Here is a 26,344-nt window from a genome sequence, read left to right on the forward strand (position 1 = left end):
TCAGACCCGAGAACAGCGTTGATTACATTGAACACACTGAACTCTTATGTAATCATTAACAGATAGGGTAGAATTCTCAGGACAGTAGGCTACACATGTGAAAAGAGCGTTGGCATTAGTTATTGCGATCATAACGAGAGCACGCACACCTGTGTGTCCATTGATGACATCTCTGTTTCTATTTTCAACACTGTGTACTGTAAGATATATGCGGGCCTAAGCCCATACTTCATTAACACTGTGGACAATGAATACACAAACCGGTACACCACGGCCAGGGGACAAGTAAGGGTTCCATTAATCCTCATGGAGTCGCGTTGGTGATGCGCGATTGACAGGATTCTATTGGAATAAAACTATTCCTTGGAACGGTTATAAAACAACCGTCTGGCATGCTCTACAGCTGGGAAACGACTGAACTGAAGAGTGTTGTAACGAACCAGTGATTCCCACATTGTTCTGTCCTGGAGTGTTTGTCAAATGTCGAATTTTCCAGATATATGTTCATATCATTCGAAACCTGTAGTTTTTTCTGAAAGGGAACATTGCTTTCAGCGACATAGGCAACACAATTCCACATTCCAAGATGCAGCGTTTACGGTTTTCGAAAGAAATGATACATTTGATGTCAATCGCTTACTGTGTTGACAGCCTCCATTGGCATCAATGTAGCCTGCTAACGTTAGCCAGCTACGGAAAACTACCACCATTTCCAAAGCTTTCAACAATTACATTGGATTCAGTTTGTGGAGGAAAAAGACAGTCGCGGACTTTACCTACCTCGTATGCGTTTCAACCTGTGCAGTCGGACACTAATTGTCTATAAAACATGTAAAGTTTCCACGATAGACTGCCGGGTGCAGATCCAACCTCCGAGCTCTCCCAGAGCTCCCCTTCCTGCAGCAGCACCTCCGACTCCCTCAGAAGTCTTGGTGTGTATTCATTACGGTAACCATTTACCGCTTAAGAACCAACCGGAAGCAAAGAGAGCAAAACGAGAGTTTCTATTGGACAAATTCAAGTAGGTTCCGCCCGTTTCGTTTCGTTCGCTTCCGTTTAAAAAACGTTTTGCAACAGAATAGGCGGAATGAATACACCCCAGGGAATTGCTCGTGACGTCATGAGCATCACACGCAGTAGCATCCATTGACCATTGGGAGCGCTTAACACTGAGTGTCAGTTGAACACATTTAAAATTCTTCACCGAGTATACCAAACATTAGTATCACCTTCCAAATATTGAGTTGCATCCCGACCTTTTGACCTCAGACCAGCCTCAATTCGTCAGTGCATGGACTCTACAAGGTGTTGAAAGCGTTCCACAGTGATGCTGGCCCATGTTAACTCCAATGCTTCCCACAGTTGTGTCAAGTTGGCTGGATGTCCTTTGGGTGGTGAACCATTCTTGATAGACACGGGGAGGGGGGGGACAGCATCTTTGCAGTTCTTGACACAAGAACTACCAGTGTGCCTGGCACCTACTACCATACCCCATTCAAAGGCACTTACATCGTTGGTCTTTCCCAATCACCCTCTGAATGGCACACATACACAATCCATGTCTAAAGGCTTAAAAATCTCCTCCCCTTCATCTATACTAATTGAAACAGATTTAACAAGTGACATCAATAAGGGATCACAACTTTTACCTGGTCAGTCTGTCATCAAAAGAGCAGGTGTTCTTAATGTTTTCTATATCCAGAGTATGTATCCCTTATCTTTTTTAAACTGTCTATGCATCTACTGTTATGTGGCTCAATAGCCATAATTATTTCCAAGCAATTATGCTGGGTTGCTAAGAAAAGGGAAGACAGACAGCATTGCAGACCAAGTTTCCACACAACACCACGACTTGGGCATCATACATTTTTGAGTGACCTAGTAACATTAAACTGGTGAAGTTTTCCCCCCTAAAGAAGTCATCCAATACCAGATTGAAAGCTGATCGCTACATATCATTAGAGAATCACCTGAGAGGAGGCCAGGGCTACATCTGCTTCATGTTTCTCTACACACAGACAATGGGACAAAATGGTGCCTCAAGTGTACTCATATCACCTCACCGGTGGGTCCCAATAATGTCTCATGTCTCCTGAATTGTTTACTACTTCCCATAATTCTAAAAGCATTGGATTGGTGAAGGCATTGGCTAGTGGTAGGTTCCACCATGTTTCTTATTCCACTAATTTACTTTAAAAGGTACAGGGAAGTGAACAAGTGCACACAATGGGAGGAAGGAGAGCCTACCAGATGAGCTAAATGACTTCTTTCCCCCCTTCGAGGCAAGTAACACTGAAACATGCATGAGAGCACCAGCTGTTCCGGATGACTGTGTGATCACGCACTCCGCAGCCGATGTGAACGAGACCTTTAAACGGGTCAACATTCACAATGCCGCAGGGCCAGACAGATTACTAGGACGTGTACTCCGAGCATGCGCTGACCAACTGGCAAGTGTCTTCACTGACATTTTCAACCTCTCCCTGTCTGTCTGAAATGCCAACATGTTTCCATGGGCAACCTGCCCAAATGACTACTGACCTGTAGCACTCACATCTGTAGCCATGAAGTGCTTTGAAAGGCTGGTCATGGCTCACATAAACACCATTATCCCAGAAACGCTAGACCCACTCCAATTTGCATACCGCCCCAACGGATTCACAGATTATGCAATCTATATTGCACTCCACACTGCCCTTTCACACCTGGACAAAAGGAACACTTATGTGAGAATGCTATTCATTGACTACAGCACAGCGTTCAACACCATAGTGCCCTCAAAGCTCATCACAAAGCTAAGGACCCTGGGACAAAACACCTCCCCCTGCAACTGGATCCTGGACTTCCTGACGGACCGCCCCCAGGTGGTGAGGGTAGGTAACAACACGGGGGCCCCTCAGGGGTGCGTGCTCAGTCCCTTCCTGTACTCCCTGTTCACTCATGACTGCACGGCCAGGCACGACTCCAACACCATCAATAAGTTTGCCGATGACACAACAGTCACCAACAACGACGAGACAGCATATAGGGAGGAGGTCCGAAATCTGTCCGTGTGGTGCCAGGACAACAACCTCTCCCTCAACATGATCAAGGATAAGGAGATGATTGTAGACTACAGGAAAAGGAGGACCGAGCACACCCCCATTCGCATCGACAGGGCTATAGTGGATCAGGTTGAGCGCTTCAAGTTCCTTGGTGTACACATCACCAACAAACTAACAGGGTCCAAGCACACCAAGACAGTCGTGAAGAGGGCAAAACATATTTGGTATGGTTCCTCAGATCTTCAAAAGGTTCTACAGCTGCACCATCGAGAGCGTCACTGCCTGGTATGGCAACTGCTCGGCCTCCGACCGCAAGGCACTAAAGGGTAGTACGTACGGCCCAGTACATCACTGGGGCCAAGCTTCCTGCCATCCAGGACCTCTATACCAGGCCGTGTCAGAGGAAGGCCCCAAAAAATGGTCAAAGACTCCAGCCACCCTAATCAGACTGTTCTCTCTGCTCCCGCATGGCAAGAGGTACCAGAGCGCCAAGTCTAGGTCCAAGAGGCTTCTAAACAGCTTCTATCCCCAAGCCATAAGAATCCTGAACATCTAATCAAAATGGCTACCCAGACTACTTGCATTGCCCCACCCCCCTTTACACTGCTGCTACTCTGTTATTATCCATGCAGTCATTTTAATAACTCAACCCACCTCAATTACCTCGACTAACCCGTACCCCCTGGATATAGCCTCACTATTGTTATTTTATTGCTGCTCTTGAATTATTTGTTACTTTCTTTTTTTTGTAGGTATTTTTCTTAAAACTGCATGGTTGGTTCAGGGCTTGTAAGTAAGCATTTCACTGTAAGGTCTACCTACACCTGTTGTATTCGGCACGTGACAAATAAAACTTGATTTGATATATTTGGGACATATGATATAGAGGGGAAAGCACACATATATTACGCTCCACACCTGGTGAGGTGAGCTAGTTCATTGGCCACCTTGCATGACGTACATAAGAAATGCAAATCCAGGTTGTGCTGGAGGAAATGAGTTTTTGTTTGTCTATTCACCATCCCACTAGGGCAAGCCCGCATGAAAAACAAGGCTAGCTGTGCAAACAGCATTATGGCCTATACACCATGGAAACTATGGTGACTGGCAGAATAGGTCTGGATGCACTTGACATTTCAGAGGGACAATAGATACTGTTCGTTCCATTGCAAAGGAAAGTGCGAGGATGCATTGATCCTACTTCAGCTTCTAAAATATTTACACAACATTGTCTGTGACCATAACCGCAGTAAAGACTTAAAAGGCAGGTAAGGCAGCTCCAGGTTATTCACTCCTTGTCTGCATCCCAAATACAGTGCACTACTTTTGACGAGAGTACAATGGGCCCTAGTCAAATGTAGTCCATTATATAGGTGCCCTGGTCAGAAGTGGTGCAATATAAAGGGAATAGGGTGCCATTTGGAAGGTAACATTGGTTTCTAAGAACCTGTTGGGAGGGAAGGTCGGAATGAATGCAACGCTTCTATGAACTCAAAATGCTACACACGGAGAGGAAAGCCATGCTATTTTAACATACTTGTTCTTCAAATACAGTATATTTAAGATCATTGTGATAACTGAAAAAAGTAGATAATTATTTTTTAAAGATAATAAATTAAGCCTATGAATATGTCGTTAACTGCCAAAATAAAGGAAACACTTGAGTAAACAAGGGATACAAAGTATATTGAAAGCAGGTGCTTCCACATAGGTGTGGTTCCCGAGTTCATTGTGCAATTAAAACATCCCATCATGCTTAGGGTCAAGTATAAAAATGCCAAGTTGCCCATTATTTTAGCTAGCATGGCTAGAAGATATCTCATTGACTTTGTCTCAGTCATAAGGGCCCAGTTTAAAGTTATTTATCTGGATTTGGCCTATTGGATGGGATAAAATACATAGAAATAGAATAGAACGGACCAATCATTGACTTGAATGGGGACTCTTGTTCTATTCATTCCATTTAATACTATCCGATAGGTGAAATCCAGATAGATATCTTTTAAAAACTGGGATCAGATCTCAACCAAATTATGGGAGATTCTGGAGCGGAGCCTGAGACAGTGGTTTCCACCACCATCAACGAAACACCAAATGATGGAATTCCACGTGGAAGAATGCTGGTGCATCCCTCACGTTTCACACTTGTAGAATCTATGCCAAAGCGCATTAAAGCCATTCTGGGTGCACTGGCGGCTCATGGTGACCCAACGCCCTATTTAGATACTATGTTGGCGTTTCCTTTATTTTGGCAGTTACCTGTAAATGAAATTTTTTGAGCTAGGCTAATAAAAAATAAAATATTTTGAGCAAAGGAAAATCAACTAACTGTATATCGCTGTATTAATGACAAGACCCAATCATCCCTAGATAATGATGGATAATAGCAGTCATTTGTTCAAACAATAGAGGACAGGCAGATCTAGATGACCATCTTTTCATCCTATCAACCCCGGGCGACCAGATGATGAAACCAGGCACAAATGCACTTCTACAACAGCGATATTGAATATGGGATGACATCTCATGGAATTACATGAATTCTATTACAGTAACAGTGTCCCAAATACTTTACTAAAGAAAGGTGCACTCAACTCATGTTTTATGCAGAGGAAAACCAACAACTGAAGGAAGAAGGCTGACAAACAGTATGTTATAAAAACTAAGGCAAATTATGTGCTCTTGCATCTCTGTGTTTAATGCTCAAGATCCATCCACTCACATAAAGAGACTTAAAAAGGTTCAATGCAGCCATTTTTATCTCAATATCAAATCATATCTGGGAAACAAGTAAGTACCTTACTGTGATTGGTTTCAATTAAAAATTGTCAAAAAGCAACAAATAGCTTCTTAGCAAAGACCAATTTCTCAGGCAAGAATTTAGCTAGGACTATCTGGGAGGGGTCCGAGTGGGGAGGGGAAAATGGTAAACTAGCTGTGATGTCTTCATCCCATCAAACAGCTATTACAATAAAAGGGCATTATACAGTATTATCATATAGTATTAGTCCAACCTAGTGTGGAGAAATATATGAAACACAGGAAAATCATGTTTTTGACTGCACTTGGCCTTTAACAAGCACTGGCTAAGCAATTCAAGAGAGGTACTGGGATTTTGAAAATGATACTTTCTTCCAGACCGGTATGGCTATAAATGACAAATAACAGCAAGTTCTCTACACAACTCAGTCAGATGCATAAAAAATATGATACAAGAGCGGAACAGTATATTCTGCACCCGAAAAAAAAGAACATCTATGAAGAAAACAGATATGGATGATGATCATCCATGTATAGCACGGCATCAAAAACAGTAAATCTCAAAGGCAGCAAAAACATCCAGCATATGTACACGTTTTATTCAATACAAATGTAAAATGTTTTATTTTGTTGTAAATGGAAGGAATAGGACAGTTAGGAAATAATGGGGGGGGGGGGGGGGGGTAATCCAGCAGCATGTAATCAGGCCCTGGCAGCAGGAAGGCAGACGGACCGACCTCCAGGCTTGGCCAGGCAGCGGGAGCCCCACCCGATAGATAGGACCGTCATGTCAAAGTAAAAGAGAGTAGGTAGGTAGCCGTGTCAGACCAGACAATGCACCTCAGGGGCTGACGGGAAAGTTCTGAATCTGTATCTCTACACCTTCTTCTGTATCCTCTCCTCCCACCACCTGTTCTCCAGGAGAGCCTTTGGCTGAGCCCTGGCCCGCCTCCTTCTTCTGTTGGGATTGGATCTTTCGAATGAGCTCCTTGATCTCCTCGCGTTTAGTCTTCATCCGTTGCTGCAGGAACCATTCCGCCAGGTTCACAGGGAGATGAAAGCTGGCAAGTGGACTCTGAATGGAGGGCAGAAAAATGTAATTATTATGGATTCACGCCTAAGCAATGTCCTATCTATTTTTGGAGTGTTGTAAGGTAGAAAATGAGCTTCAAAATCAAGAGTCGATAAAGGCCTGGTTTGGTGCGATTGCTTTAAAACAGTAGCTGGTATCCGTATTTGGGATTCACTTCTGGCTAGCAGAGTCAGCTATCAGTAGTTGTTACAGTAAATCAATTCGGTAAACATTGGCAATCTAAAAATACAACCAATAGAAAATGAAAACCGACCACATCTCATTATATGGCCCCAGGTGTCTGTTATTTTATACACTGCACTGGTTGTATTTCTCGTCGTGTGCATCCTAAAAACCGCACCCTATTCCCTATATAGTGCACTACTTTTGAACAGAGCCGCTTTGCCTTCAGCCTATGCTCTCACCTCAAAGAAGCTCTCCACATACTGCAGGATGTAGACTCCACAGTCGCTGAAGTTATCTTGCTGAGGCACACGCGGGTTGGAGCCCTTCATCTGATCCTTCCCAAAACTCCTCTGACTTCCTTTCCTCACCTCCCACTCCACCTCCAGATACCTGCAGTTACACACGCAAATCACACAAACAGAAACACTAAATATAAATGGCTTGGGAAGGTTTGCTTTGGTGCGCCAATGCGTGTAATACTTAGATGATGTACAAATTAGGCAAACTACAATATACAGAACAGTATGAAAGAATTGACTTACTCTCGTAATGTTTTAACGACTGAAGATCTGGCAGGGCCACGTAACGAGTCCATGATGAGAATGCAGGGCCTGAGAAAAACAAACAAAAATCACTCAGCAAATGCTTAAACATTGTGATTCTGAGGTAAATATGAATGGACAAATCACCTCAAATCACACGAGCCACAAAGGTGTCAGGAGAGCAATATCGCCATCTACTGGCACAAGTAGAACATCCTCTCCTACTCACTGTTTACAGATGGTGGGTTTGGAGGTACACTCCGAACTCTCAGGGGTAACCGGGTCCTCAGCAAGTGCACCATCCTCACTGCACTCATCCTAGACAAAAGGAAAAACAACGTGACACATAACATCCATTTAACTTCCTTGGAAATGTCACCAAACAGAGAAGCAAATTCCACCGTTACCTGGCAGGAGCTTTGATCATCTGAAAAGGTATGGGTGTCATCACCATTGCCACCTCCTGATCCATAACACACACTGATTCTGTGCAGACCATCTGCAAAACATAATTAAAAAAGGCCAATGAATCACAGATTCATTTCCCATCAGTTTCCAAGAAATCGCAATCAATGTTGATTTGCCATATGCGCAGGACACAACATAGTGTATTGCACACAGTGCAATGAAATGCTACTTGCAAGTAGTGACGTCTGCCTATGGCTTACCTGTGTACTGTGGCTGGGCGCTGACCTGTCCATTCACCCTGGCTCCAGAGGTCTTAGAAGGCTCTTGGCCCCCATTGGGACAGGTGGACGCACCCTTTGGCTGCTCGCTGTGAGAGTGTCCCCCTGAGGAGGCCTCGGTGGCACTGAGGGACAGCTTCTCTGAGGGGGCCACGGGTTCCTCTCTGTCTGGGGACAGAGGCTCAAAGTGGTCTGGCTCTGGAGACAGGGGCCGGCAGTGGTCAGGGGGGCTGCCCTGAGGGGCAGCCTGTGTTGGCCCTGGTGCTGACTCCGGGGCCTGGTATAGGGGGTTGGCCACAAACTGAGGGCCCTGAAGGCCTGGGAAGCAGATCACTGCCAAGTACCAGTGGGCTCTGAAACACATACAGCAATGGGTTTGGTTAATAGAGACAGTTCGGTCTACCATCTTTGTCTATTATTTTGCATCAGTCTGTTCACCTTCATCATTACACTTGAGACAAGAAAACAGTCAATTAATTTCCATGTTGAAATTCGCATCTCGGGACAGTAACCGCAAGGTTGCTTGCTCGAATCCCGGCAAGGTGGAAAAATCTGCCGTTCTGCCCGTGAGCAAGGCAGTTAACCCCCACAACAACTGCTCCCTGGGCACTGATGACATAGGCGTTGATTAAGGCAGCCCCCCGCACCGCTCTGATCCATTTGGGTTGAATGCATTCAGTTGTGCAACTGACTAGATATCCCCTTTCCCTTCCTTATATAGTCGGGCTCCGCTCAAATATAGTGCACTACATAGGGAATAGGATGTAATTTGGCCGCAGGCAGGGGTATTGAGCAGCACTCACGACTCGTTAATGGGAACAAAGATGAAGTCCTTCTGGAACAGGTCTACATGTCGGGTCCACGTCTTCACCCGATTGTGCTTCCTCTTCTGGATCCTGGCAAACAAGAGACATGGTTTACTGAACTCTGTCTGAAATGTGTTCCCCTTGCCTGGTCCCGCATCAGTTTGTGCCGCCTTGACAACTAAAACAATGTTTGCCGTGATAATGACCAAATGAGTTGGCAAAACAGCACATATAGATCTGGGGGCTGTTGGGCCGCTCTGGGCAGAGGAGAGGAGACTCACGTTAGGTTGGTGGTGTCTGGGATGTTTCTCCTCTCTCTTTGGTTGAGCCTCTTGTAAAAGAAGGAGCTGAACACGTGACTCCTTTGTGAGTCTTCTTTTTTCAACTTCTCCAAAACTAAATATCTAAAGGGAAGATGCACACATAGAAAAACAGTTAATCCACTCCCTTTGTAAGGTTGGCAAAATTCCCAGTATACCACAAACGCAGGCACTTTGTGTTCCTATAGAAAATCAAACCTAGAATGTGACTTCAAAAAACAACAATGGGAAATATACAACGGAACGTGAAAGCCACTAACTTCAAATAAAAGTCTATGATGACGTCGTTTAGGAACTCTCCATCGTTAAGGCAGTGGAGGTCTTCGTTAGTCACTGACATGCCCCCCTTGGCTGGAGGAGGTGGGTACACCATCAACCTACAACACAACCATCCAATTACCATTAGGAACAAACACTTTAGAATGATACTTAGGAGGACAGGGCACACCGAAGTGAAATGGTTTGAAACAGAAAATGAGTGCTAGCCCCTTCACATTTCAGGCCATTTTCTTGAACATGACCCAGGTGTAGGAGATAGATAACCCTCGTACTTTACGATTGGTCCAGTGAAGGTGGGTTGGAGCTCAGCCATGTCATCGTCTTCCTCATCGAAGAACGTGCTGGTCTGCTGCCGTGTGGCCATGCGTGTCCGCACTGTTGGTGGCGGTGTGTTGTTGGCTTTACCGCCATTGTTGTTGTTATTATTCTTTACCTACAAGAAAGTGATGCAACCAAAATATCATGGTCAAGGGATTGTTTAAAAAGAGACTGTTTGTTGAAAACCTGAAGCCAAGGAAAGGCAACACCGGCAACACATATTTTGTTAGCTAGTCTCAAAAGGATCCAAGATGCTAATCTTCCATTTAGATAAAGCCCACCTTCTCTTTTGTTGCTTTGTTGTAGTTGACCAATCTGATGTTAGCTTCATCAAACGGCAGTTTAGTGGGGAACTCATTGAGTTTGTTGACTCGGCCGATCTCCTGTAGAATCTCCTCTAGAATCATCTGCTCGTGCAACGACAGCCCGTTCTCAAAGATCAGCACGATGTACTTCTCGTCAGAGTCTGGGGTGAGTAGGGAGAGCAATAAGACTTATTGACATTTTGTAGACCGTGAGGTCACAGACTTGATTTAGCAAAAAAAAAAAATACGTCATAGAAAAGTATTCTCCAAAAACAGGGGGACAACGTTGACAAGTTTGGTAAACAAAAAACACATTCATCTATCTATTTTACAGACTACTGATGTTACAACTGGCAAGGATGCTTCACTTATGGATTGGCAGTCCTCACCGTTGCTGGCACAGTCGTACCACAGGCCTCCCTTGTCGCGGGTCATCTTGAGCTGGGTGCGAAGCCGCAGACATTCCTCTTGGTTGGTCTGGAAGAAGAGCACGGGCAGCTTCCTCACGCTGCACCACTCACAGCTGATAAGCCCAGACGCTTGCAGACGCACCTTCTCCAGAGAATCCACTTCAGGGCCTGGGATACAAAGCACTAAAACATCACATGCCGTTAGGTTTGCAGAATTTCAGTAACGTTTCCACAATTCCCAGGTTGTCCAGAAATCCTGGTTGGAAGATTCCCTGAAACAGGTGGGAATAAGCAGGAAATTCAGAATCCTCCAACTACAATTTCTAGAAAACATGGGAATTTTGGGAAATGCATTGGAATTATGCCACCCTTCATACTGTACAAGAATGTGAGTATAATGCATCTACAACATTTTGTCATTGGAGAGCAAAGGAAAAAAAATGCGTAAGACATTTTATGTTCTTATGTCTCTCACCTTCAGTTTCAAGTTGAATGTAATCGCCCGTAAACTGAAAGACAGAGATAGTTGAATGATACATTATGTCAGTAAGACAATTAGTATAAATAATTTCAGCTTTGACCATATTGCTATAGGCTATTGTTTTGGCAATATTTTTTTGAAGCACGACTGAGTGTCTGTACAGAGAGAGAACAGAGTACAGGAGCGGAGTACTTACAATGACAGGTTTGGTCACCATCCTGCGAAGAGTTCCTACTCTCACGCTCCTACAGTCCAGGATGATGCTGTCCAGCTTGTAGGGGGAGGTCTTCTGTTTTTTCCTGGGTGTAGAGTCGTCAGGTATTTGGTTTCCAAACTGAAAAACACACGGTCAGCCTTGAAATCTGCCGCTTCATATCATTCATTCCTCTTAGCGACCAATCATGTACAGTACTCGTCTTGCCAACAATATCAGATTCTTCCTCAACTGGTCATTTAGATTCAGCTGCCTAATTAGTTTGAAAGCTAAATGTCACGAGCGGTATGTTTCTAAAAGGAAAACAATCCTGAACACACAAAAAGTAAATTAGGAGACTTAATCGTTAGTTGTTTTTGGCCATTGGGAGTGGGACTATCTTAGTGAACAAAGAAACACCCAGTAATATAATTTGCTGCCAAGCAAAACAACCCACAATGTTACCTTGAGAGAGCAGATCAGGAACATTGAGTTCTCAAGGACATTCTGACAGACGGGGTCAATAAATCCAAACTGAAATGTTCCAAAACAGCTCACTATCAGACTGGCTCACTATAGCTGGGCCCGTGTACTAATTGTGCCCAACCTTTGAGAGGAGAACTGCAGAAACATCCTTGAGGGGATCAACAACATTTCATTACGTATCCACACAAGTCCTATATCCTATACACAGAGGCTGGTGCAGCATATAACGCGGCCGCTTGCAGCACATGGGCGCACTACCACAACATGGGTACAAATCCCAGCCCCCGACACGACTCATTTCATGCTATCCCAGTCTGAATAAAAATGTTACAAATCCTTTAAAATGTATACAGAGTACAACAAACAACAGGAACACCTTCCTAATATTGACTTGTCTCCCCCCCAGCCCTCAGAACAGCCTGAATTCGTCGGGGCATGGGCTCTACAAGGTGTTGAAAGCGTTCCACACAGATCCTGGCACATGTTGACTCCAACAGTTGTGTCAAGTTGGCGGCTGGATATCCTTTGGGTGGTGAACCATTCTTGATACACACAGGAAATTGTTGAGCGTAAAAACCCCAGCAGCGTTGCAGTTCTTGACACAAACCGGTGCGCCTGGCACCTACTACCATACTCCGTTCAAAGGCACTTCAATCGTTCGTCTTGCCCATTCACCCTCTGAATGGCACACATACATAATCCATGTCTCAAGGCTTAGAAATCCTTCTTCAACCTTTCTACTCCCCTTCAAATACACAGATTGAAGTGGATTTAACAAGTGACATCAATAAGTGATCACAACTGTCACCTGGATTCACCTGGTCAGCCTGTGTCACGGAAAGAGCATGTGTCCTTAATGTTTTGTACGTTCAGTGTATTTCAAAGAAGCGGACACACACCTGATCTTTCATTCGGTTCCTTTTGGGTAGCGAGATTCTGCTGTCGACGTCGGAGAAGAAATCAGAGGTGATCTCCTCCTGCTCCTCTCCTGCGCTACTCTTCACTGCCGCCTCGACCCTGCCTCCGGAGGGCGCTGGCGAGGAGTGGGCCGAGTCAGCGGGCAGCGGGGAGACGCTGTCCAGCCTGTTGACGCTACCAGTGCTGCCGTCGTCGGCTTCATCCTCCTCATCGTCGTCACTGGACAGCACGACTGGAACACACACACACACATTTCATGACTGAGAATGAGTCACTCGCTCCACCATAGTTGAATGTATTCTTTCAAGAAGAGCAGGAGATTTAGATTTTGAAAAGTGGCCTTCGTTTGCAAACAAATGTGACCTTGTGTGAGAGAGGTAAGATATACAGACAGGTGCTACTGGTTGTGAGGTGTGTGGGCTACTAGCAAGAACATTCTGTACTGCCAGTTTAAATGAAAACGTCCTGCACTACCTTACATAATGCAAAGCCCTGAGGTAAACTCTGACAATAACCACCGTAGAGAGATGCGAGAAGTGAGTACTTAGCAGGTCGGGATGGACCAGTAGACTTACTGGGGTCGTTGATCTTGTGTATCTTGGCGGCCGCCGTCCTCCTGCCTTTGTTGGCGGCGACTTTCCCGGCGCAGCAGCTCCCCACTAGCCCAGCCCCCACGGGTCTCCCGTTGTGTGGCAGTAACAGGCCGGCCCGGGTGGTAATGCGTACCGGGATGGGCGGGTTCATCACAGTGTCAACGCGCAGCGGTGGCGCCCTCAAGGTCGAGGCCGAACCATAAAAGCTGTTCTTCCTCAGCTGTAGATTGTTGGCTCCTGGGGACGGGTGCTGGTGGGTATGGGGTCGGATGGGGGGGTCTGGGCGTGGGGGACGTAGGCTGGGCTGCAGGGGGGTGGTGGAGGTGGGGGGCCTCCAACGCCAAGGGGTTCCCACAGTGTTCACACATGGTGCTGTTGTCACTGGATTTGCTACACTTCCCGCACACCACGTTTGGATGTAGGGCCTGCAGAAAAGACAAGAGACAATTTAATTTCAGCAGAAGATGCATTCACATTCAAATACTTAGATTTTCTTCTCAACACTATCTGTCAGGGGTATCGTCTTAAAACCCGTCTGCCCTTTTGGGTTGAAATGGTCAACTGAGTGCAACTGATAAACATGCTTCTTTCTAGTCAGGTATGTATTCCTCTCTGGCTCTAGGCCCAACACTAAAGGTATGACTCAGACAGGAAGGAGCAGGCTGGATGGTTTGATAGTTGACTAGCAAGGCCTGAGAGAAAGGCCCAGAGGGGAGTAGCTGCCACTCCAGCCCAGCAGGGTCAGAGTCCTCTCACATGGAAAGGCTGCATGGTAAACACTAAACAGTCAAATCTAGATGAACACAGAGACATGCACTTACAGGGCCTGGCCTGGCCTATACATAAAGCGTCTCAGAGTAGGAGTGCTGACTTAGGATCAGCCTCCCCCGTCCATATTAACATATCCATTATAATGTAAAAGTAAAAACTGATCCTAGATCAGCACTCCTACTTCGAGATGACAAAGTGTATAAGCTACGACTCCTACCTCCTCGGTCTGAACCTGCGAGGGAAAGCTACAACAGCCCTCCGCCGACGCTCTCCGACTGTGCTGCTGGACACGCCGTTTGATGCTCGAGTTGTCGTTGGCTAAAAAGGAAACAAAAGACGGAAAGGAAAAATATGACTTATCTGTCATATACAGTGTGCAGTAACAACTTGTTGAGAACCAGCCGCATCTTCAACACAAACAAAAATTGCCAGAGTGGGAAAAATTACCCTTGGGGAAAAGTTTCACACGGATGCAGTGTTCCAATGTTCCAAGGTCACCTTGCTGCACCACATGTGATCATCATCACTCCCATAATATTTCACTGTGCAGGAGTTGGTTGGCCAGGCACAGTGTGCTTTATTAGCCTGACTGCCTGTGTGTGCTGCTTTCCTCCCCATGCTCATTTGTGACTGCCAGGCTCGCTCTCTCTCCTTCCTCTCAGAGGAGCTTTGCGGGCGGATTAATCTGCGAGGCCTGCTGCAATCCCCCTCTGGCAGACACAGGCAGGAGGCTCAGCCCAGATCTGCTGCCCCGCAGACCTTACAGCCTTCACTGCCAGAGAGTGAGGCTGCAAAGCCACATCCAGACACCCTCTACCGCCTAGATACTTTTACATTTGTATCACAAACATTATGTATCGAAAATCATGATGTTGGCTGCATGAATTGTCCACTAGAGCTGTTGCCAGAGAATTGAACGTTCTTTTCTCTACCATAAGCCACCTCCACATTGTTTTATATCATTTGGCAGTACGTCCAACCGGCATCACAACGTATAACCACCCTACCACAGGACCTCAACATCAGTCTTCACCAGCGGGATCCTCTGAGACCAGCCACCCAGACAGCTGATGAATCTGTGGGTTTGCACAACCCGAAGAATTTCTGAACAAACTGCCAGAAACCATTTCATGGAAGCTCATCTGCGTGCTCGTCATCCTCACCAATGTCTTGACCGGACCGCAGTTTGGCATCATAGCCGAGTTCAGTGGGCAAATGCTCACCTTTGATTGCCACTGGCATGCTGCAGAAGTGTGCTCTTCACGGATTAATCCTGGTTTCAACTGTACCTGGATGGCAGACTGAGTGTATGGCATCATGTGGGCGAGCGGTTTTCTAATGTCAATGTTGTGAACATGGCGGTTGGGTTATGATATGGGCAGGCATAAGCTAAGGACAACAAACACAACTGCATTTTATCAATGGCTACTTGAATGCACAGAGATACCGTGCCGAGATCCTGAGGCCCATTGTCGTGCCATTCCTCCGCTGCCATTCCCACGTTTCAACAGGATAATGCACGGCCCAATGTAGCAAGGATCTGTACACAATTTCTTTCATGTTTGAAATGCTCTGGATTGACATTTACGACAGTGTGTTCCAGTTCCCGCCAATATCAATGCTGATACAGGAAAGGGCCTTCCCCAAACTGTCGCCACAAAGTTGGAAGCACAGAATTGTCTAGAATGTCATTGTATATTGTAGCCATCTGTTCACTGGAACTAAGGGAGCTAGCACGACCCATGAAAAACAGCCCCAGACCATTATGCCTCATCCACCAAACTTTACAGTTGGCACTATGCAGTCGGGCAGGTAGTGAATCTCCTGGCATCCGCCAAACCCAGATTCATCCGTCGGACTGCCAGATGGTGAAGAGTGATTCATCACTCCAGAGAATGCATTTCCACTGCTCCAGAGTCCAATGATGGCGAGCTTTACACGACTCCATCCAACACTTGGCATTGCGCATGGTGATCTTTGGTTTGTGTGCAGCTGCTCGGCCAGGGAAACCCATTTCACGAAGCTCCCGACTAAAAGTTACTGTGCGGACGTTGCTTGAAGAGGCAGTTTGAAACTCAGTAGTGAGAGTTGCAACCGATGAAATACTTTTTTTACGCGCTGCGCTCATCAGCACTCGGTGGTCCCGTTCTGTGAGCTTGTGTGGACTACCACTTTGCGGCTGAGGCGTTATTGCTCCCTGAAGTTTCATCTTCACAATAACAGCACTTACAGTCGACCGGGGCAGCTCTAGAAATTTGACGAAATTACTTGTTGGAAAGGTGGCATCCTATGACGGTACCACATTGAAAGTCACTGAGCTCTTCATTCTACTGCCAATGTTTGTCTATGGAGATTGCATGGTTGTGTACTCAATTTTGTTTTTATCTCATCAGCAACAGGTGGGGCTGAAATAGCAAAACTCCACTCACTTGAAGGGGTGTTTGCATACTTTTGTATATACAGTGCATTCGGAAAATAATGCGACCCCTTGACTTTTTCCAACAAAAAAAATCGTTACAACCTTATTCTAAAAATGGATTCAATAAATAAATTAATTATTATCTACACACAATACCCCATAATGACAAAGCAAAAACTGGTTTTTAGAAAGTTTTGCTCATTTATTAAAAGTAAAAACCAGAAATGCTTAATTTACATAAGTATTCAGAGCCTTTCCTATGAGACTCAAAATTGAGCTCAAGTGCATCTTGTTCCCTTGATCATCATTCAGATGTTTCTACAACTTGACTGGAGTCACCTGTGGTGTATTCAATTGATTGGACATGATTTAGAGAAGGCACACACCTTGTCTATATAAGGTCCCACAATTATAAGTGCACGTCAGAGCAAAAACCAAACCATGAGGTTGAAGAAAGTGTCCGTAGAGCTCCGAGACAGGATTGTGTCGAGACACAGATCTGGTAAAGGGTACAAAAAAAATTCTGCAACATTTGAAGGTCCCCAAGAACACAGTGGCCTACATCATTCGTATATTGAAAAGTTTGGAACCACCAAGACTCTTCCTAGAGCTGGCTGCTCTGCCAAACTGAGAAATCGGGGGAGAAGGGCCTTGGTCAGGGAAGTGACCAAGAACCCGATGGTCACTCTGACAGAGCTCTAGAGTTCCTCTGTGGAGATGGGAGAACCCCCCATAAGAACAACCATCTCTGCAGCACTCCACCAATCAGGCCTTTATGGTAGAGTGGGCAGACGGAAGCCACTTCTCAGTAAAAGGCACAACAGCCCGCCAGGAGTTTGCCAAAAGGCACCGAAAGGGCTCTCAGACCATGAGAAACAAAATTCTCTGGTCTGATGAAACCAAGATTGAACTCTTAGGCCTGAATGCCAATCACAACATCTGGAAGAAACCTGGCACCATCCCTACAGTGAAGCATGGTGGTGGTGGCAGCATCATGCTGTGGGGATGTTTTTCAGTGGCAGGGACAGGGAGACTAGTCAGGATCGAGGGAAAGAAGATCTGAGCAAAGTACAGAGAGATCCTTGATGTAAACCTGCGCCAGAGCGCTCAGGATCTCAGACTGGGGCGAACGTTCACCTTCCAACAGGACAACGACCTTAAGCACACCGCCAAAACAGTCTCTGAATGTCCTTGAGTGGCCCAGCCAGAGTCCGGACTTGAAACTGATCGAACATCTCTGTAGACCTGAAAATAGCCGTGCAGCAACACTCCCCATCAAACCTGACAGCACTTGAGAGGAACTACAGAGAAGAACGGGAGAAACTCCCCAAATACAGGTGTGCTAAGCTTGTAGTGTCATACCCAAGAAGACTCGCTGCCAAAGATGCTTCAACAAAGTACTGAGTAAAGGGTCTGAATACTTATGTAAATGTAATATTTCACTCCATTTATTTTTACATTAGCAAAAATGTTCAAACCTGTTTTTGCCTTGACATAGGGTATTCTGTGTAGGTTGAGGGAAAAAAACAATTTTACAATTTTAGAATAAGGATGCATCGTAACAAAATGTGGAAAATGTCAAGGGGTCTGAATAGACTATATCTGTGACCAACAGATGCTTATCTGTCTACCAAGTCATCCATAGATTAGGGCCTAATTAATTTATTTAAATTGACCGATTTCCTTATATGAACTGTAACTCAGTAAAATCATAGAAATGTACTATATTTTTGTTCAGTGTCGCTACTTAATTGCTTGAAACCTGAACGTTTTACTACATATTATGGAGACATGTTTAATCTTGCTTCAAAGTAGCCTAGGCAAATTCCGACCATATCCGGAGGCAATTATTTATACAGACATCCATATGCTATTGGTTTTCTACTTTCTTTTGTTGTCCAGTGGCCAAATGCACATCCGCGCGTAGCCTACTGCCTTGTGCGTATTGCTGCGCTAAAAAAAAGTTAAGAAATGATAGTTTATCAACATTTTAAGCTAAATGTTCTGATATGTTGCAGATTCATTGCTTCAACTTTTTTTTGTTTGTTAATGTTGCCTAGGCTTACTGTTTATATGAATTTGGGATCTATCGTCCCATAGCCTGTTTGGGCTATTTGTTTCTCGACAAGCTGACCAATAGAATAGGTAGACTTTTCTACAATGGGGGATAGTAGATTGGCATAGGCTCATATGCGGCACGTCTTCAAGGCTAGGGGAAGCTAAGCCTTCCCTTAGTAAACTGAATTAAATTGGCAAAATTATATAGCCTAATTAGCCTACTCCTGTCGATACATAAATAAAGACCATATGTCAAAATAGGTTACTAAAGCATGATTTGGTCACAGGATCATTAGCTTCTCCTAGCCGTAAAAAAAAAAAAACACTTTTTGGATTTTTAAGAATCGCATTGCCTACAGTCGGGAGGAAAGGCAACCCGCGCAATTTTGGCAGCGTACACTGCAAATACCACATAGATGGTTGTTGAGTTGTGACTGTCAGTGAAAAGTACAGGCCCCCAGCCAGGCATATCACAATATTTCTACATTCAATCACAAGAAAACATAGCCATTTGCTTTCCAAACTATTGCTGTAAAGAGATGACAATGAACAAGACTAATCTGTCTTTTAGTTGAGAGAACAACAGGCCTATAGCCTATCATATTGGAACCAGCAGAGAGCAATAGCCATATCCCTGGTGCACACTGCACATTTTCACTCTATCATTGTTGGGTCAGTGCCACTTAAAAAGTTTGTTTTTGGACAATAATTACCTCCTCCAGTTTAGATGGACGTCATATTCTAGTTGTGTATCCCCTTCTCATAGGCCTATTATATGGACAAGAAATGTTTTGATTGTTTGTCAGTGTTAGAGTAGGCTCCCCCTGTCATTTGTTTTATTTAACAAGATTCTGCTAATGTCTCCAGTCATATAAAGTTCAGTAGAATCGCAAGAAATGCGTTTCACGTGCAGAGAAGGAACGTAAACGATATGGCCTATAGCCCAGGCCTCTACGCTATACGCGCTCAGCCATGCATTGAACTGTCTTTTTTTGCGAACAGTGATCGAGTTATATTATTACCCTAAATTTGACTATCCAATCTACTCATCACATTACGAATAGTAGGCTATCTTACATAAGTCTGCAAATGTGATGATGCATGGAATGCTTTATTATAAAAGGTGCATTTTTTTACAGTGAAACGTTCTTCTCCAAACTTGAAACTGGCGTTCCGCCAAAACATAAGCTTGCGATTTTGCTACTCGTTACTCATTTTGTCATCTGAGGAAAATATAAATGTGGACAGTTCTTCGAACATCCTCAAGGACACGTCATTGCATCCTCGACTTGCATATTCCGGGAAGATTATCTACCATAATCTAAAATGTGACTTCTGTCATTCTGAGAACGGTGATTGGACACCCTAATCAGGTTATGCACCCACTGCACATGGGTCCGGTACATTACTCAAATGTCCTGTAAATTGAAATGCTGCCGTTCAAATGTCCGGCGCCACATTTTCATAACGGAAACCCTGAAATACAGTGAATGTAAGGGCACAGTGAATGTACCTGGGCTCTCTGGACAGGTGAGAATGATACTCTCTACTTCTACTGGCTGGATCTGCTGCTGGGTGGTGCTGTACTCTTTTCTGCGGGAAAAATGGCACAGTTTGGTCAGAAGCACAGCCATATATCTAGATAAGTCTAAATCTATGGCTCTGGTCAGAAGCACAGCCATTTAAAACAAATACTTTGTTTGTCAACAGCCATAAATGAGGTAAACAACTCAAATCCGCAGTGGATCATAGGAGCGCTAATGAAGCTATTTCACAATGGAGTAAGGCTATGATGAAACACATGACATGGGATATTCCATGCAAACAGACTTCAGTCAGTGCCCTACAGATCCAGACCAAAGGTGGGTGGATGCAGGTTGAGCAGGGTATTAAGTTAGCTAAAAATTACAAATGCACATAGGCACAGGCACTACTGCTTTGACTACAGCATGACATGAAATGCAAAGTCAGAACAGGACAAAGAGATCAGACCATTCAGCTCACTACGAGTGGTTGCAGCACAAAGCATGGCTGAGAAAATCCACTGGGTTCAATGTCTTACCTTTCCTTTAAGTCAAGGTTGCTTAAGAAAGGAAAATGGAGAGAGTAAGTCTCGTCTACCAATACAATCAAGTCTAACACAATAATGGTGATGATCCGTGAATAAATGGGCTGCACCTCCAACTTGATGGCAATTAGCCAAACCCTTACATAAAAAGGGAGAGTAACATGTTCTCTCGTCGATCGAATGGAGGTGCAGCCCTACCTGGCAACTTGGGAAAAAAATCAAGCGTTCCGACATACAAAACCACAGAGTCGCTTTCAATGCTTTGTTATGCAGAATGACTAGAGTGTGACTTCCGTGAGGGCTCATACCTTTGGACAGGTTTCCTCATTGCAGCAGGAACATGGTGGGTGTGCTGAAAGTGTCTCCCCTGTAGAACGACCCCTTGAGGCGTTGTTGGGCTACCGATTAAATAGTCTGTTCTGTTCGGCATTGGTGACGTCGTTGCTACCGGGTATGGGATTTCACTAGAGAGGAAAGCAGAGAAACAACATCCGCCGGGTTTCACTGAATACAGGTCGAATTGGTTCATTATGATATTTGCCATTGTCATCAAAACGTTCCAACTTGGACAGGAGAGATACTAGCAACAATAATGTGCCATACCTTAGTCTCTTGCCAGTTCCTAGTTTGTTTAGAGCCCTTATGTGATTATTTGTATTTGGCCTGTTTTCGTATGTTTTCAGGGGATCCGCAGAAGAGAAGTGCCTAAGAGCGGGGGACTGGTGGAGAGAGAGACAACAAAGAAGAGAATTAACAAAGAGGATCTGATTACATAAAGTATGTTGCAGTGCATTTCTGCTGAGAGCATACAGTATATGCCTGAGTGATGCTGCATTAAACGCTGATACAACCCGGTAAAGTTATGGCAAAAACACCACTGAGCTGATGTTCGTATTCACTGTTCAGTTGAGACAAGAGAAACAGGTTTTGAATATTTAGTAATAATACCCCAAAATAATATCAAATTCACAATAAATTTCATCGGATTAAATGTTCTGACAGAAAAGAATAAGGACATATAAAAAAGGGAGAGAGGTGAGACAGAACGGCAGAGGGCACCAACAGGACAGAGCAGAAAGCCTGTAGCCTGCTGCGAGCAACAATGCCATAAATGCGATTAACGCGGAGGGGTGCAAGATAAGGCTTTCCTTAGTGAGGGAGGTAGCCTACAGTACCTTCTGCCCCTCTGGGGATGAGTGCTGCTGTCCATCCATCTCCTTCGTGGTCATCACCGATGTGCAGCTTAGGAAAAAAGAAGAGAAAAAGGGGTGGAAGAGCGTGGTTAGATAATGCCTTGGGTTTATGCCCACTTAGCTCAAACCATTGGATAAACATATTGGGTACTTCCTTAAGTTACTGGATTACATCAATTATTGAATTACAATGTCATATGAAACCACATGATTCTGTGATACATGTAGTTTTACAGTAACATCACTGTCAGTTTGTATCCCTAGTGTAAAACACTTCTACAGTCTACACACTTCTATTACAAAACAGACTCTGCATGCAGACAGTGCGTGTGCATGTGGCCATATCTGTATATTAAGCTGGTGGCAGGGAGGCTCTCAGGTGGGAATACTAATAAACAGAACAGAAAGAATCTTTGGGTCTGTCAGGCTGGTGGATACGGCGGGTGGCAGGGTGAAATTGATGCAATGCAGCGATGCTGAGTGTTGAAATGAGGTCCGGAGGAGAAATGCTTACTCATGTCTCCTCTCCTCTTCACTGCCTTCAGAAAGAGAAAAGCTCCAGTTCTGCTTGTACCCTCCATCTCGCCTGGCCTCTGATCTATCCAGAGCTTGAATATAATAAACCACAACTTGCATGAGTTCAGTTATACGACGGGAAAGTGAGGGCATCAGTTGTAACGATCATGTGCACTTCTAGGAGTTGCAGTAATCATTTCAACACTGCTTGTATTAGCACCACATGCATAATTCAAATCATCAAAGAGAACTTCGATTCATGAGTAATCCTACAACTAGATAATGAATCTGATGTTAAGATGAAGCCAAATAGCCTCAACCTAAAGTCAAGTCAACAAAGAAATAACTGAAACCCCCTTTTATGTTCTTTGATGAATAAAGCTTAAATCGTGTCTGCGATAAAACTGTAAGCAGAGGAGACACAGCGGCAGCTGACAACAGAGCAGGTGTTTGCCAAGGAGCTACTCCCCCCTCTCTGTGGACGACAAGACTAATTTCCTATGGTGACTCTCATCATAAATGTGTAACAGGCTTAGAGGCGTAGCACCATGCTGCTCGAAAATGAGACACGGTGGAGTCGTAATATCTCACGACAATCACAATAGCTGGTTTAGCGACGACAGAAACAGATTTTGGATGGCGGTATTTCACAAAAAGTTATTTGCATGATGCTTTGAGTAGGTGTGTTTTGTGCAATCACATAACTGTAGGCCTCTCCATATCAATATCTGAGGATAGACATTTCACCACTATAGGAAACCATTTCAAGGAAGCACTTAAAATGTTTTCCAATAAATACTATGTGGCACAGCAGCAGGGTATGCAGTGAAGCTGTGGATGTGGCAGTTAGCCAAAGGGTCTATATTTTGCTGTCAAAAACTGTCACTGTAAGTGTTTAGGCTAAGAGTTAGAAATGTATATATACCGGATCTTAGTACACCAACTGTAGCCTAGATAATTAGGTCATGGCTTGACCACTGAGCTTGTTCCATTTTCACCCGACTAGCTATGATTTGATTTCTTAACACTGTAGGCTATCCTTACAGTGTTATGAAATCAAGGCTTCCACCCTACATGTGTTAGCCCACCTTCTTCACAACACCATCAGTAGTCTAAATGAATGAGGCTGGTCAGTCATAGATAGGCACCAGTCATAGATAGGCACAGCAGTTGAAGGATTGCTTTGAGTCTGGCTCGGTGGTTTGAACCCATGGCTCAATGACACAGTCACTGCAGCTTTGTTCCCTTCTCAACACTGTGGGCACTGTTGCCAGACAGACTGCAGCAAGACAGCCCATGCTAGGTACAGCAAGATATTTTCCACTTAGCTGACCCACTGTAGGAACTTAGTTATTTATAATTTAAGATTTTCATGTTTTTTTTTTTGTAGAGTTTTCTAGAATTACATTTAGAATCTGTCTATAGAGCTAGTAATTTAGTATAGAAATAACTAATAAACAAAGTTATTCCAGGGGTTGCCTTTATCAATATGCCTTTGGGTTGCATACTGTCCTCATTAACTACTTCCTTGCTCCACAGTCTGTGGCACAGGCAACTTAGGTATATTACTTAATTGGTCATGACTACGAGTGTTAACAGCAAAATATTTTTAAAGTGTTTATCTTGTTAAGAGTTATGTGCAGATGATATACCGTAGCTATACCTATAGCCTCAACTCCCCCACCCCCAACACACTGAATTTGGAGACACCACATTCCACACTGGCATGGTGCTTACAGAAGTGTTCTCTTCCTTGTTTTTGAGCTAGTTAGCACTTTGATATAAGCATGCATATTATAACGCATATGGTTTGTCCTTATTGGGTTGCTGGCTATTTACATGAACACCATCAGGCTAGCTACTTTGTTATGCGCTGTCTGAAATGGAAACTGACAACCATTCTCTGAGCTTTAAGACCTTGAAAAGCAGAAATAATGTATTGTTTATAACTAGCGTCAACTTGATTGCTAACCAACAAATAACGTTAGATTGATCCACTTAAATATGATCAAATGAAAAACAAAAGGACATGTAAAAGTATAGCTGACATGAAGGCCTGTCAACAATTATGTCTAGGTAGCTAACGTTAGCCAGCTAGGCCTTGCTGTCTGACTGTTCAATCTTGACCATTATCTACAGTACATACGTCCACAAGTAAGTTACAACTTCACCCCACGACACAGCAAGCTATAATTTATGTAAACAAATTACTCCTGTAAAATACGGCGCAAACTTATGTCAGTAAAACCGTGTCCCATGTCCTACATTTGAGGGTAGTTAGTTTAGCTAGTAGGTAGTCAGCTAGCTTCTAGGTAGCTAGTCAGACATACACGGGCTAGATAGCTTAGTAGCTAGCATAACTACAGACGGCGTTCAGTAAAGCAACGTGACTCGGATAATTCCATTTTAATCGTGCCTATGTCGTTTTTGTTTCTGAAATGTCCATTCACGGTGAACAATGTAGCTTCAGATGTAAGTTATGTGAATAAATGTAGCCAGCTAGTTCCGCAGGGAATAGCTCGCTAGCTAATTGCTAGCGCTCTCGAACAGGATTGAAACCAAATTTGAGGCACGCGCGCTGGATCCGACGTCTCATTTAGAGACAAGGGAATGCGATCGATAACAAACATTGCCGCCTTGACTTTACAATTAGCTAGTTTTTTTTTAAAGTCTCACTTTACCTTCAAAAAAGCTTATGTTGTGTGCCATGTTTATTCCATGTTCTCTTTCTCTTTCAGATGGTGTTTGCTGCTCACCAGCGACCCAATCTCGCAGAGGGCTCGCGAGTTGGCTTTTGTGGTTCTACGCACAACGCAGAATGTGTCGATTACCTTTTTTTCAGCCAACAAACAGTTAAATTGCCAAATGTACCGTAATGGTCTCAGAATAATTGTGCTAGCTCTACCACACATTGTGCCCATTCGATTGTTACAAAGTACCTAGCTAGTTGTAAATGGGGCAAGAATAATTTGGTAGAAAAGCCCAACGTTATTGATTTGCCTATTACTCAGCGGTGTTAGGTAAAAACATTTATCAAAATAGTACATGTGGGTCTACTTCGGCACCTCTGCTGCTGTTGCCTCATTGTAGTATTATTCGGCCTGTGAATGTAAGGGTTGGCTAAACAACTGCAAGTAAGTTGAACCACGGTTACAATAATCTACCGTGATAAGCTGCTTGAAACTAAGTGCTTATGTGCGAAGTGACAAAATATGATGTATTGACGAAGACAAGAAAAAAGCTATCTTCCCATCCCTACTATTCAGCAGTGTTCGCATAACTGATTTCATTCAGAAATACCACCTCCCTTAATTCCCATTCCCAAACCGCAGAGAACTGCTAGGTGGCGACAACTCTCCAGTAGAAGCTGAACCATCTCTGAGTACAACACCCTCTCATCATGTCACATAGCCGACTCACTTCTCAGTGCTGTATTGTTGCTCTGAATGAAATCATTATACCCCAGAATAAAAGAGCTGCTGTACAAATATATGTAATAACTTTCCATTTCATTTTTTTAAAGTATGCATTTATCTTAAATAATCAGATACAAATTTGTAAAGTGGCATGCCCTGAAATGCCTCCTGGTTGTTGTAATTGGATGCAGCCATTTCTCCAATGCATAGGCCTACTATATCATATGCTCCCACTGTAAAAACCCAAAGTCAAGTAGCCTATTCATTGTCTCCACCGAAACTCCATTATGGTAAAGCCAGTGGCATGAAAACATAATTAAATATTCATAGCCTAACAGCCTGTACCATTGACGTGTGATATTAACTGAAAGGGTCCTATGTTCCCCATAATACAAAACAGATGAGGGCTTTCATACATAAGGCTAAATAGACTAATGTAAAGGGGGGGGGGTCTCCTTATTTAATGCACAAATCTCAGCTAATGTGTTATTACTGAAGCTCCAC

General features: G+C 44.2%; 1 protein-coding gene across 1 annotated transcript; it reads right to left on the minus strand.

Annotated features, from left to right (window-relative positions):
* Window positions 1-5,785: 5,785 nt before the first annotated feature.
* LOC115139614 (sentrin-specific protease 6-like) lies at window positions 5,786-25,248 on the minus strand. The gene is given in 25 exon segments (XM_029677203.2): window positions 5,786-6,879; window positions 7,302-7,452; window positions 7,605-7,673; window positions 7,834-7,922; window positions 8,012-8,103; window positions 8,273-8,643; window positions 9,094-9,186; window positions 9,378-9,500; window positions 9,677-9,793; window positions 9,968-10,128; window positions 10,295-10,479; window positions 10,708-10,896; window positions 11,204-11,237; window positions 11,406-11,543; window positions 12,788-13,038; window positions 13,382-13,676; window positions 13,678-13,824; window positions 14,388-14,488; window positions 20,161-20,240; window positions 20,710-20,730; window positions 21,024-21,179; window positions 21,319-21,434; window positions 21,891-21,957; window positions 22,423-22,516; window positions 25,106-25,248. Coding segments are annotated over 25 exon segments (3,402 nt in total). The 5' UTR covers window positions 25,134-25,248; the 3' UTR covers window positions 5,786-6,645.
* Window positions 25,249-26,344: the final 1,096 nt, after the last annotated feature.

Source organism: Oncorhynchus nerka, linkage group LG13, assembly GCF_034236695.1.
Source record: "Oncorhynchus nerka isolate Pitt River linkage group LG13, Oner_Uvic_2.0, whole genome shotgun sequence".
NCBI lineage: Eukaryota > Metazoa > Chordata > Actinopteri > Salmoniformes > Salmonidae > Oncorhynchus > Oncorhynchus nerka.